A 14,162-nucleotide genomic window follows, 5' to 3' on the forward strand; every position below is an offset into this window, starting at 1 on the left:
GCAGACATCCCTTCCTCCTGGCGGCTTCCCCATCCCAGGTGCCATTCTCGTCTGTTCTCCCACAGCACCTGTGCTCACCCCTCTGTCACCCTCACCACTGGTTTGCATCCTGAGATAGACTGCAGGCTCCAAGTGGCTGAGGAGAGTCTCCACGTCAGGTCCCCGTGTCTGGCACAGTGCCTGGTCACTGGGACGCACCAGCTCTCTAGGTGCTGAGAGAATGAGCTCCCAACAGCCTGTTTGCCCGCGCCCCCTAAGCCCGTTCTATAATGTTCCACATTCAGTATAACGATTTGCTTAGAAGTGTTTCCCCGGAGAGCAGAGACTTAATCATTTTTGGATCCCCGGCGTGTAGCCCAGCACCTGACACGCAGAAGGTGCTCATGAAGGGACTGCTGAGTGAACAGGGACACTCGGGGTTTCTACCCCAAGTTCTATCTGTGTGACTCTGGGTTCACAGGCTTTCCTCTCTGGGTCTCATTTTTCTCATCTCTTTACTGAAGAATTTGGATTCACGATGTCTAAGGTCCTTTTGGGTATAACTTGTGATTCTGAGTAGGGGCCCAGCCGCGCTGTGGGGTCCCCATTTGCCATACACGTGCTGCCCTCTGCTGGCAGGATTGGCTCAGGACCCCTTTGTCCCCAATTTTCCTGAAAGAACTAAAGGCAGGCAAAACAAGGTCCAGATGGGTGGATCCATCTGTAGGTGGGATAGGGACTTGCATAGAGTTGTCTCACCTGGATTCCATTAAAACATGGAGGCCTGAGCCTCCCTCCACCCCATCCCTCCACTCTTCCCTTGGGGAAGATCACTGGGGAGGTCGTAGACACACGGAAAGACCAGCGCAGTGGTCTCACTCCCTGGCTGCCCACTAGAACCGCCGGTGGTGGGGCTTCAAACGAGGAACAGGTGCCCAAGCCCCACCTCAGACTAACAACCGAATCCCTGCGTCCCAAGCGCCCGTATATATTAAAAGCCGTCTGGCTGCTTCTAACGTTCGGCCACGTTGAGAACTGCTGGACCAAGCTGATGTTTACATGTGTATCATGAGCCAAAAGCTTAGAAGCACATTGAAAAGCTCATCCAAGGAAAGAATAGATGAAAACTTTGAGTTTATAATGTAAATTTCTCTGAGCCTATTTTTAAAAGTTTTCTTTCAGATGCTGACAGCTTCCCAGCCATACAGTTTTGTTTGGGGAACCAATACTATTTCCCCGTTAGGGACACTGCTTCCAGATCTGGTTTCTTTTTCTTTCTGACATATAGTCCTATATTTGCACAGTACCACTCTTCCTTATTTTTTTTACATTTCTGCATTTGTTAAGACTTCTTTGGTTGCAGATAACAGAATTCAGCTGTTGCTAACTTAGGCCAAAATGAGAACTTGCTGGAAGGGGACTGAGATGCCACCACAGGGCTACTTGCCAGGAGCAGATGGCAAACAGGAACTGGAACTCTAGGAACACCAGGAAATGGTCTCTCTCTGTCCTTTTCCTCTGCTTCTCTCTGCACGTCTAATTTATTTCTTCTTTCTGGTGGCCAACTGGTGTTTTCTCTCCTTAATCCACAAAGCAGAATACGGCCACCAACAGATCATGACTCACCTGTGTTCAGCTTTGCCTGCTGGAGAAAAATTCTTTTTTCTCTACCCCAGATCCAAATTTGCAGACTGGTCTCCTCGGGTCAGAGGTCCAGTCTTGGGCCAATCAACTGTGGCCTACAGCGCCGACTACATAATTTGTTGGGCCTGATGCAAAATGCAAATATGGGGCCCCTTATTCAAACAGCAGGGGAAAGTGCCATTAACGGTACGTGTAAAGGTTTTTCCTTTCTTCCGAGATCTCTCGATTTGTCATGATGTTTTTTATTTTCTATTTAATGTCATTCTAGGTAAAGAAAAATCTAAAATTTAAATTGTTAGCATGAATTGTACCATTCATCTTTATATTAAGTGATGCTAGTTTTAAATGTTAATATCAGAGCATTTAGCTCACGTGCAGAATCACTGAAGTCACACAATTTGTGTTTTGTGACTCGAGGGCCAGGGGAGACAAACACAAACCAAACTATTGAAGAATCGAGGGTGCAGAAGTGCAAACTATTGAAGAATCGAGAGGAGGAATCGAGGGTGCACCTCCCTCAGGTGTGGGGACACCGGATGGGCTGGGGGAGCCAGGCCACGCCCCTCCTGCCACCACCAGCCCCATGCACGTGACCCAGCCGGTGGCAGGTCCATGAAAGTTGAGCCAGGTGTCACCCCTTCCCACAGGCCCACCCTCTAAACTCGCAGTAGGATGTGACTCCCCCCTAAAGATCTGTACACCTCCGTGCCAGGACACACTTGGTACCTCGACCAGGGGTGGGCAGGGTCTTGCCCCGGGCCAGTCCCACCACATACACCCTGGTGCTGCCAGCCTGGGGCAGTGATGGCCGCCAACATGCCCACCCCGAGATGGTTCGGAATGCATGCATGCCATCCCTGTCCTCTCTGTGCCTGCACCTGGGCCCCTGCCAGGAGTGGAGGACAACCATGGTCAGAGGGCAAGGCAGAGAGAGGGAGGCCAAGACAGGCCCAGGGCACTAGGGACTGGAGAGCAGGCAGCTGAGAACACGTCCTGTGGGGGCAGCCAGAGGGGGACCATGTGTGAGCGAGGCTCCACGCCCCCAGCACATGCTCCACTGTCCCATCAGACTCTATTTCCAAAATACAAATTCAAAGATAAAATGATTAAGAATCTTGAGATGGCAACCACAGAGCATTAAACCCCAAGCACGGGGCCCTTCTCACGGATTGCATGCTTATTGAGCTGGCCCTGGTGGCCGGGGCTGGAGGTAGAAGTGTGGGGTCAGGCACCAACCCTCTGAAGGAATAGTTCCCAGAAATGAAGATGGGAGAGAGTTGGGAAAACCAACAATTGTTTTCATTTTTTATTACAAAGTAGAAATATCTCCCTTGCCCTCCAAATTCATAGACATTAAACTATACATATTTTCTGCAACTTGACTTTTTTACTCAGCAATGTATTATGGACATCATTAAACGGCTGCATTACATTAAATGGCTGTACCGTAATAGATTAGCTGAAATATTGACCATGGACTTCCAGACTCCACTACCACTCTCCCCTCTGAGCCCTCCTGTCCCCATTCTCCTCCAGCCACCGGGCCTCGTTATCTTCCCCAAGCAAACTAAGCACACCCCCACAGGGCCTGTGCACGTGCTGTGCCAGCGTGGTCCCCTCCCTCACCAGGAGGGCTTGCTGAGCCCCACTCCAGAGTTTCTGTTCAGTTCTCTTCTGTGGTTCGGCCCAAGGATCTGCATTGTAAGGTGTCCCTGATGCTGCTGATCCGGGGAGCTCTCTCTGAGAACCACTGGTCTAGATCCCATGCAGGGCGGCCATGTGGCCAGCTGCAGGCTTGTGAATGGCTCCCTGCAGGGGGAGCAAAGCCACCGGGAGCCCATCCACGGAGAGCTGGAAGCTGCAAAGCGGATTTGCCCCGAGCGCTGCCCCCTGCTGCTCTGGGAGGGGAGGATAGAAGAAAGCAAATCCCCCCAAACTGAGGGGTCCTCTTGGATTAGCATTACCTAATTGAAACAGATGAGGCTGCCACCTACCAATCAGGTAACTCCCTCCAGCTCTGAAAGGAGCAGGGTGAGAGGCCCGGAGTATGCGGGGAAAATCCTTCCTTGGGGAAAGCAGCAAAGCAGCAAATAGGCCTCCCCCACTGCACCCTAACCCATCCCCCCACAGGCGAGCCCACGTCCTGCTCCCCAGCTCACCATCAAATACGTCCCACCCCCTTAGGCCGCGGGCTGAGGGCTAGAGAGCCACAGTGTCCCTCCAGTGTAAGTCATCCAGGGCCTGTTAGGGTCCCCAACACAGAGTACCGTTGTCTCCACACCTTCACCCCCTTGCATCTAATCAATATTCCCCAACCTTTCCTAATCTGATGGGTGAAAAATGGACCCTCAGTTTTAATTTGTATCCTTCATCCTGGCAGCTCTACTCCTTTTTCTGTGTTTTGCCTCTTCATATCCTTTGGCCATTTCTCTAATGTGTTTCTTTTCTTACTGATTTATGGTAGCTCTTTGGTTTTTCGTTACTATCGATCCTTTATAGATGTTGCAAACTTTTTTTTTTTTTGCTGTTTCACTATTTGTCTTTTAACTTTATGATGTACCAATTACTACCTATGTGACCGCCTCTCTGAGCCTCAGTTTCCTAGTCTGAGAGATGGGAGAAGAGCTGTCTCATTGGTGTGCTGGGAGGATTAAATAAGGTGTGTCCGAACGATGCTTAGCCTGCCGCATCACCAGCTCTCAATAAATGCCAGTGTTGTTTTATAACCAAACTTCTCTCTATGACACTCAAAGACCCCCAAGTCCCAGGCCAGGCCTGCTTGTCTTCAATAACATATAGTACCATGAAACCTCAGCACGACAGAATGCATGGAGTGCTAATGGAATACAATTTGGGTAGTATCGACTTTTCATTTTGCAGGGTCTCCATTTAAGTGTTTGCTAAAGTCAGAGCAGGACTCTAAAGCTAATGGAAAAGACAGAGTGTTGTGTGACTCGGTCTAACCCCACATTCTTCCTTTGTCACCACCCCTCTGTCAGACGGCCCCTGAGTACTGCAGCCTCCAGGAAGGACTGCCCTACCTGGACATGGTGATCGCAGAGACCCTGAGGATGTACCCACCGGCTTTCAGGTATGCACACAGCCCCTACCCTGCCCCGCCACCCAGGGCCCCTTCAGCATCACTGCTTGGGGTCCTGGCTGGTCCTCAGTCTGTCACCACCTGTGTTATCATGAATGCTGGACTCAAGCTCCTGGAGGGCAAGGTCTTGGTTTCTTTGCATTCCCCGGGGCACTGGACATAATGCCTTCCATATAGAAACCATGGCAATAAACGTCTGGCCCATTTTCCCATATGTTAACTACCTTCTCAAAGCATCACTGATCTTTTCTTTACATGACCGTCCTCCCCAACCCAAGCCAATCTCTTTGGCCTCCTAGCCTTAGATGACTTTTGCTATTTCCCCTGCCTGTTCATTCATTCATTAATTCATTCAGCCACTATTTATTGAGCATCTACTCTGTGCTAAGCACTGAGAAATCAGCCATGTACAAAACAGATAAAACCCCTGCCCTTGGAGCTGACATTCAGCAGGGACCATCCAAGGTCTGCAATGCTCCTCTGTGCTCTCCAACCACCCACACCTGCCCGTCCTCAGACCTCCAACCAAGACTCAGCACTCCAGGAAGTCTGACTCGGCCACGCCTCGCCTGTTCCTCCCTACCTCTCCTCTCCCAGCACTTCTTGCTCTAACTATACTTCATGTTATATTTTTGGACACATTTCAACTGCTCTGCAACACTTCACCAATGTACATCCAGTCACACCAACCTATCAGTGCCTTGAGGGCAGGAATCAACTCTTCTGCTTCTTTCAAACTCCCCCTACATGAGGCATCCCATGGAGTGCGGGGTCTTAACTCAGGTCCCCAGATCCTTAGAGAGTGAAACAATGGCCAGATTTCAGGCTCCAGAAACAGAAGCAACGCAAAGCATTTAACTGTATATCATAAATTCCACTCCGCATTTCTATAAATTAACCTGCCACATAAACCATATGGAGATACTTTTTGCCATTTTAAAAGAGAAAATGTGGATGATTTGAAGGTATCTCAAAATTATATTCCAAACCAAACACATCACAGAGAGTGTGATTGTAGATATTGCCCAAAATGTTGAGACCCAGAGCAAATATAGAGAATTCCAGGAGTGTGAGTCAAATCCCATCATCCTCAAGTCTACAAGGTTTCAGTCTCCTGGTCTGGGAGCAGGAGTAGTGCCAGGGTTCGCCTTGTTTTTCTCCTGACGTCATCATGAAGACTGACTATACGGGCGCTCCCTGTTTCCTTGGGAGCCGCAGAGCAAACTGTCATTCAGTCTTTGTTTTTTTAATGATTTATAACCAGCTTCCTCTAAGGGAACTTCCTCCAAGGGCAGCTGCTATACACATTAAAATGAAGTTCAAAATAAGACATTCAGTGATAAACAGAACAAAGGCCGTCTAAAGGAAAGAAGCCTTTACGGGACCCCAGAGATGGCAGATAACTGGGGTCAGCCCCCAGCTTGGTGGCTGAGGCTCCTGGCAGAGTGGGAAACTAGCTGAGCTGAGCAGTTGTGTTGTCTAGTGGGAGGAAAGTGAGTACACTGCTCAAAGACACATCATTTCCTGGATCTAAACTCAATCAAGAATTCATCACATGAGACCTTGTATAGATGACGTGTTGAGTGACAAAGCGAACAGGCTCTTCAACACCAAAATGCTGCAGCCAGTTCTACGGATGCTTCATAAACAGCACCGTGGAAAAGGAAGGCAGTGCAGGCGCTGCTCTGGGGAACCAGCAGGCTGGTGATCTCACTCGTGGGCGGACAGAAACTAGGGAATCTGGATGAATTTGTTAGAATTCCCTCATGAAGTCGCTGCAGTTCCAGTGCTCCGTGATGACAGAACGGGTCTAGACAGAAGTCAAGACAGTCTTGGCCCTGCCCTTAGTCACTGTGTGACCCTGGGTAAGTTCCGTACTGCTCTGGGCTTCTACTCCTGTATGTTCAGTGGGCACACACGCCTGCTCCGCCCTCCCCACAGAAGCGTTGGAGTGAGAATCCGTGGGCGACTATAAGTGGAAGCACGTACCCTTCTAAGCAGCGTGCCGTCTGAGGTACGAGGTGAAGAGCACGGAGCGCTGAACTTTGAGAGGAACGCAGCTCCGATCTTGGGCAAGCCAGGATCTCCGGGGCCTCACCTTCCTCCTGACCTGCTCCGCTCGTATTTTTAATCATATCAGCTCTGCTGACTTCAGTTATCACACAACAGAAATGAGAGCAGCAAGCCATCAGGATTCTCACCCAGACAAGGGGCCAATTCGCTTCAGCCCAGGCATGGGATCTGGGGGTGAATATAGAGTGAGAACTTTATTGTTTTATTTTATTATTTTATTCTATTCTATTCTATTTTTTATTCTATTCTATTATTACTTTAATCTCAGAAAAGCCTGTGGGATTTTCCAAGCACTGCCACAACTTGACTGACACCCTTAGCCATAAAAAAACACTCAGAATGGCCCTTGTGGAAACCATAATTCCCTTTGAAGTGTTATTAATGTGAATCAGGATTCCACACGGCATAATTCAGCAGATTTTTCTGGCCTTTTATTTGGCCTAGTCTAGCCAGACAGGAAGCCCAGCCACACACAAAAGGGAAGGGTCTTGCATTCCCTTTCCGGCTTTCAGGGGGTCTTGCATCCAGGTCCAATCTATTTCTGGTAAAAATGGGAATGAAGGAATGTCAAGGTCTAGCCTTGTTTGATCCCTTTAGAACTGAGGTTGCAAACATCAGCGCCCCCACCTGCCTGCTCTGATTTGAGCACTGGAGTTTCGCTACCAGCCCCACACACACATTAATTGCATTAGTAGCCTAGGATCTGAATGGGGGTCCTACAGCCCTGGCCTTTCACATTCCTGACTGTTATACGAAAGGCTCATAACAGAGCAATGAATGCTGCCAGGACCCACGGGTTGCTCTTAATTTCTTTTATAGGTGGGAACAGGGTATAATGGTAATTAGTGTAATAATTTTATCTCCTCTAAGATATTTAGGGAAGACCTGTCCTGCAACTTAAAGTAAAAGCCAGCACAGATAATTTTTTGTTTTTAAAATAATTATTTATATTACCAAAATAATACGCTTATACTTAAAAACAAACAAACAACAAAAAACAATACAGAAGGATGCAAAGAGAAAGTTGACACCCTGGTCTTCTGCCATCCTCCAGCCTAGTCCCATCCCATAGAGGAGGCAATGGTCGAAGCTTAGATATTCTCTCTGAAAGTTTATGTCCATATGCACACCTAGCCCAGCCTTTAAAAATAAAACATAAATGGGATTATGTGATGGCCATTTGGTAAAATAGACAATCTGACCAGAGGTTTTCCCACGATATATAGACAATGAATGGGGAACAGGTTTTCACCCAAATTTCCTTGAGGTAAAGCGAGGGAGTGGGCGAGGGCAATTTAAAGAGGCTCGACTGTGAATGGGAAGATGAGAGAGGCCAGGGGAATAAGCACGCCTGCCAGAAGTAAGCCCTTCAAAGGCTCCTGTGCACCCCCAACACGAGGCATAAGATGGCTCTTCAGGCTGGATGGGTGGATGAACCAAGGGATGGATGGATGCCTTTTTACTGAGGGCCAAGCAAGTCTAAAGAGACTAGAGACTGCAGGGTCCTGGGAAGTTAGCGGGGTGGCAGCTAGGTCACCATCTGGGTCACCCCGGGAAGAAGGCTAGGCCTCTTGTCCCTCGGTCCCCCAGCCTCATTCCACACGTCAGACCCAGACTCCATTTGCGCCACCACATCGCGAGCTCTCCTCATCTCTGCTCTGCATCAAGGTGGGGGTGACCCGTGTGTCCCCACAGGTTCACGCGGGAGGCAGCACAGGACTGCGAGGTGCTGGGGCAGCACATCCCTGCGGGCACCGTGGTAGAGACAGCCGTAGGTGCCCTGCACCACGACCCTGAGCACTGGCCGCGCCCCGAGGCCTTCGACCCAGAGAGGTGAGGCACTGCACCTTCAAATGGGCCCTGGAGGGACACGGAAGAGGATTGGAGGTGGCTGCCAGATTTAGTACCGTCGTCCCCAAAACTCAAAAGTCATGCCAATCATATAGATGTTTGCAAGGCATAATTTTTGAAGGAAACAATTGTACCATTTTAAAATGCCCGAGGGAATCCAGAGATTTAGCATTTCAGCAGCACTATATGCAAGTAACAAGGCAATTTCAAATGGGTGTTCTCTATTTGCTGAAGCCAAGAAACAGGACCCAGGATATTTCGGGTCTGCACCAGAAAGTAACAAAACATCATTTCCTTCTTTAAAAATTGGCACCTGTTCCAAAACAAGAGTATCACCTAAATCTCTCCAAGATCCAGCTAGGCTAACATGATCGACCTGGACCCCCCTCCCATCCCCCACATGGATTTGGTCCATTGTCTAAACTTCATTTTTAGGCTCGTGATTTAAAATGTCTGAGCAGGCATTCACAGCCCTCCTCATCAGAATCCAGGGATATCCCTTCCTTGTGTGATCTGGCAGGGGAGGCCCGGCCAGGCAGCAGTTATGTTTCCACCTTTAGTGCCTCCAACTTCCCGTGGAACCAGCCCCAACTCTATAACCCTGTCACTGGGAAACCACGGGCAGTAGGACCTAGATAAATGATATTCCACTACACAGCAGCTCCTGGAAATACGGTAAAGATCAAGTGCTATCAACAGGCTGCAGGGCGCCTCACCTTCGAAAACAAAAAGTGCTAGAATACGATGTTGAAAAGAGTAGGTAAAGGGCTCCTTGGGCACTGAAAAGTTCAGAGGCAGTAAGAAGTGAGCTGGCTATTACAAAACACGTGGTTGCCCCCTAGTTTTACTGTCACAGAAAACAGTGGCAAACGCTGCCATTTGATAGCAGAAGCGGCAGTTCCTCCAAGGAAGAGCTTCCAGTGGTTCATTTTAAATACCGCAACGCCCAATAGTTCCAGTTTCACTGCTTGAACCAGAAGGCAAGTGTGGGCAGGGGAGACAGCTGCCTCGCATGGCATCGAGAGACAAACTGGTAGGACATGGCCTCCAGGGAGGGCAGGTGCCCGGGGACACTGCTCCGGAAGTGGGTGATGGCTGGTGTCACCCTCTGGCCGATGGGGAAGTTGGAGCCCTGGGCGGAGCTGAGGCCGGTGGTTTCCTTAAGACTCTATCCTGGACCACGGTGAGCCTGCAGGCTCATTAACAACACAGTGAACTCATGAGGAGGGGCAGGGTCCGGGCGATGCTTCTAATTCGGCGGCAGCGCCGTCAGAGCTTTGCAGGACGGGAGGAGGGGGCTGGACGGAAGCTCCTGGATTAGCAGCCACTCGCTGCAGAACCTTGGGGACTGGTTCGTGAGAAAACAGGATTCTGTTGACCGTGGGGGGTTAGGCCCCGCTTGGTAGGGGCGTGGGCTCAGATAAAGGGGTCCCTCAGCCAGACGGAGGGGCTGAAGGGCCCCGGAAAGGGAGGCGGGTGTCCCGGGCCAACCCTGACCGCGCTGCTGCCCCCAGGTTCACGGCCGAGGCCCGGCGGCGCCGGCGGCCCTTCACGTACCTGCCGTTCGGGGCGGGCCCGCGGAGCTGCCTCGGGGTGCGGCTGGGGCTGCTGGAGGTCAAGCTGACGCTGCTCCACGTGCTGCGCAAGTTCCGGTTCGAAGCCTGCCCGGAGACCCAGGTGAACCCTGCTGCCCCGGACTCACGAATTCCTTAATCCCTCTTGGCCTCAGTTTCTTGATCTGTAAAAGGGCGGTAATAATAATAACACCTCCTACCTCTTCATGTCGTGGGAGGATTAAATGAGTCAATGCAAGTGCTCAGTAAGCGCCTGGCACATAACCCAAGTCTGTGTTAGCTATTATTATTGTTGTTCCCTGTACAGCAGGGCTGGGCCTCACGATGCTGTAGCTCTTCCCTCTTCCGCAAAGAGAACCCAGTAATCCTGCAGAGTGGGTTTTATTATTCCAGTTCTTCAGATGAGGAGCTAAAATAAAGCTCAGAGAAGTTAAGTAACTTGCCTGAGGTCAGATACTTGAACTGCAGACTCCATGAATGCAGGGACCAAAAGTCTGTGGTATTCATTGATGGAGCCTCCAGCACCCAGCTTAATGCCAGGCATGTGGCAAGTGCTCACTCCTCAATTCAAGAAACGTTAATGGGGCCGGCCCCGTGGTTTAGCGGTTAAGTGAGCGCGCTCTGCTAGTGGCGGCCCGGGTTCGGATCGCCGGTGCGCACCGACGCACCGCTTGTCCGGCCATGCTGAGGCGGCGTCCCACATACAGCAACTAGAAGGATGTGCAGCTATGACATACAACTATCTACTGGGGCTTTGGGGAGAAAAAGGAGGAAAAAAAAAAAAGGAGGAGGAGGATTGGCAATAGATGTTAGCCCAGGGCCGGTCTTCCTCAGCAAAAAGAGGAGGATTAGCATGGATGTTAGCTCAGGGCTGATCTTCCTCACCAAAAAAAAAAAAAAAAAAAGGAAACATTAATGAATCAATGAATGAAGAGCCAGAGAGTGAAGACACTGGGATTCAAAGCGGATCTTGCTCATTCCCAAGGCCTCCCTCTTCCCTCTTTCCTCTACATCTAGCAGCCTCTCTGCACGATGTTAGCTGCTCCCTACACAGCCTGAACATGGCCCTCCTCCTGCCTCTTTGGAACTCCTCTGCACGGCTGCACACCTGGACAGGAGGCTGTAAGGGGACAGATAATAAGGACACAGTGACGAATGGTGACAACTTCTAGATTCAGAGTGGCATTGCCTCTGACAAACAGGGAGCTGGGCAGCTGCTGGTCCAGGGGGAATAGTGAGTTTGGTTGGGGTACAAAAGATTGAGGTACTGTGGTGAAAATGTCCACCAAGTTCTGACGGTCAAGGCTGGAGAGAGGGAGGGGCAAGCTGGGAGCAGAGAGCCAAACCAAGACGGATGAAGGAGCAGAGAGAGAAGAGCGGGCTCCCAACTGCCTTAGGTATTCCATGTGTACAGGACTTGCTTTTGGGGTTTGTCTCATTTACCCTTGATCTTGACATATAGTACAGCAAGCAGCCAGACCAATGTCGCACAACACTGCTTTTTTTGTTTTTTTGGTGAGGAAGACGGGCCCTGAGCTAACATCCGTTGCCAATCTTCCTCTTTTTGCTAAGGAAGATTAGCCCTGAGCTAACATCTGTGCCCATCTTCCTTTACTTTATACATGGGATGCTGCCACAGCATGACTTGATGAGCGGTGAGTAGGTCCACGCCCAGGATCCAAACTTGCAAACCCCAGGCCACCGAAGTGGAGTGTGCAAACTTAACCACTACGCCACCGGGCTGGCCCCCCAAAACACTGCTTTATGCCTAGCACTCCCCTGCTCAAGAACTAGCCATGAGTCCCCGAGCCTGCTGGGTCCAGGGAGAACTCATCTGAGCCCACTTTGCATTCCCCACCCCAACTTCCAACTCTGAAAGGATTCCATCGACTTCTCCCTTCTGCTCAGGCTGCTGCCCCTACTTGGAATGTCTTCCCTCCCACTTCCCTGCCCCTAGTCTAATCCCATCCTCCAAATCCTTTGGTGTCCCCTCATATCCCGAAGTGGCCCCTAAGAAGTCCTGCTCACACAGCTTCTCCTATTCCTAGCCCCAGCCCAGGCGTCACTTCCTCCAGGAAGCCCTCCTTGACTTTGCCAGCCCCAACTGATCCCCCCTTTTTTTTTTTTCTACTTTGTTTTTCCCTTCCCAAAGCCCCAGCACGTAGTTGTATATTCTACTTGTAAGGCCTTCTAGTTCTTCTATGTGAGCTGCTGCCACAGCAGGGCTACTGACAGACTAGTGGTGTGGTTCCTTACTTGGGAACCGAACCCAGACCACCGAAGCAGAGTATGCAGAACTTTAACCACTAGGCCATCAGGGCTGGCTCAGACCTCTCCTTTTTTTGAAGTCCAATGGTGTTTCAAGTTTGTCTAGATCTGTGCTGTCTGATACAGTAGCCACCAGCCACGTGTGGCTATTTAAATGTTAATGATAATCAAATAACATTTTAAAAGATTCAGCCCCTCATTTGCACTAACCACATTTCAAGCTCTCGGCAGCCAGTGGCTACCCTACGGGAAAGCGCAGATCTAGACCATCTTGTTTCTTGGTTGTATAACTTGTCTCCCTTCTGAACCATCACCCTCAAAGACGTCTGAAATGCCCGCCAGGCCCCAGCACTAAGGCCTGGTGACTCTTCTTTCCTTTGAAGCGTTCGTGTTAGCCACTGAGCAGTCATCTTACACACAGCTTAAGGGGACCCTGCTTCTTGAGTAATTCTTTGGCTTTCCTCCCAAGTCCCCAGTCCACCATAGATCTGCCTCGTAAGTTGGACGTAAGGAAAGCTTTCTGAATGGCAGCGAGGCCAGACCACAGCACGCATGAGCAGGCAACAGCATGGGGCTGCTCTCCCCAAAGCCCCTTGGAAAGAGAGGGGGCTGCTCAGTTACTCACAGGGGAGTGAGATGAGGAGAGAGAGTTCGAGGCTTTGCTCTCCACTCTCTAGTCACATGAACTCTGACAAGTCACTTGGCCTCTCTGAACCTCCATTTCTTCATTTGCAAAGTGAGCCGCTACCAGCTCTTCCGCAGGCTTCCTGGGAGGATAAATGCGGGACGAAGTGCCCTCCTCTCCTGCAGTATTTTATTAACGCAGGGAAGGGGCACGAGCACCGGGATGCTGCTGGGGTCCCACCGCCCAGTCCCCAAGAGGCAGCTTTGCTGGCTTCTCAGGGCCCCACTAGGGAGGCTGCTTTGCTCACTCCTAGCCCAGCTATCCCTCAGCCCTCAGCCAGACTTCCACAACTCTGCTTCAGGCCCAGTTCTGAGGACGTTTTCCTGCAAATATGGTTAACTGTGACAAATGTTTTAATTTCCTCTCTTTTAGGTACCACTGGAGCTAGAATCCAAATCTGCCCTGGGTCCAAAAGATGGCGTCTACATCAAGATTGTCTCCCGCTGACAGTCAAGTGTTACGATTCAAAGAAAGTTCTAATTCAAAGAAAACCCTCATGTGGAAATTCAGATTTTTGGAAAAACATCACTGAAGCAATTGAAAGTGTGCCTGGCATGCAAGTATAAAAGAGGACATTTACATAACATTTCCTAAATGCTTAATAAACAGTTGTTGCACTTAGTTTTGACTTTGCCAATGGTGTCTGAACCACAGATCCACTTCTCTTGATAAGGGATTGCTGATAATTAAGCGAAAACATAGTTTTGACAAAACAACTGAGAACTTGGGGTTTTGAAGGAAGTCCTGGCCATGGGATGGAAGGAATCTACAGGGCAGGGGACACGGGGACACTCAGGTGAGCTGTCCTGACAGTACCAGCTCCTGGGTCTTTTCAGCTTCTGTTGCATTGTGGTGTTTGACTTAGATAATGACATCTGAAGCTCAACTTCAGTTCAAAAACTTTAGTATGCTTTGATTTTCCTAGGTAGGGTAATACCAACTTTATAACAAGTTTCAATGTGTAGAAAAGTGATATAGGCTGAAATGT

At 49.9% G+C, this 14,162-nt stretch overlaps 1 protein-coding gene across 1 annotated transcript in view; it reads left to right on the forward strand.

Annotated features, from left to right (window-relative positions):
• Positions 1–13,795, forward strand: part of TBXAS1 (thromboxane A synthase 1) — a 152,077-nt gene extending 138,282 nt beyond the window's left edge. The window contains exons 10-13 of the mRNA XM_004430697.3: positions 4,623–4,714; positions 8,492–8,629; positions 10,162–10,324; positions 13,547–13,795. Coding sequence (XP_004430754.1) covers positions 4,623–4,714; positions 8,492–8,629; positions 10,162–10,324; positions 13,547–13,621 — 468 coding nt within the window. The 3' untranslated portion in view covers positions 13,622–13,795. The remainder of the gene's footprint in view (positions 1–4,622; positions 4,715–8,491; positions 8,630–10,161; positions 10,325–13,546) is intronic.
• The last annotated feature ends 367 nt before the right edge of the window (positions 13,796–14,162 follow it).

The sequence above is a fragment of the Ceratotherium simum genome, chromosome 1 (genome assembly GCF_057802395.1).
Source record: "Ceratotherium simum simum isolate JZ-2026a chromosome 1, ASM5780239v1, whole genome shotgun sequence".
Lineage (NCBI taxonomy): Eukaryota > Metazoa > Chordata > Mammalia > Perissodactyla > Rhinocerotidae > Ceratotherium > Ceratotherium simum.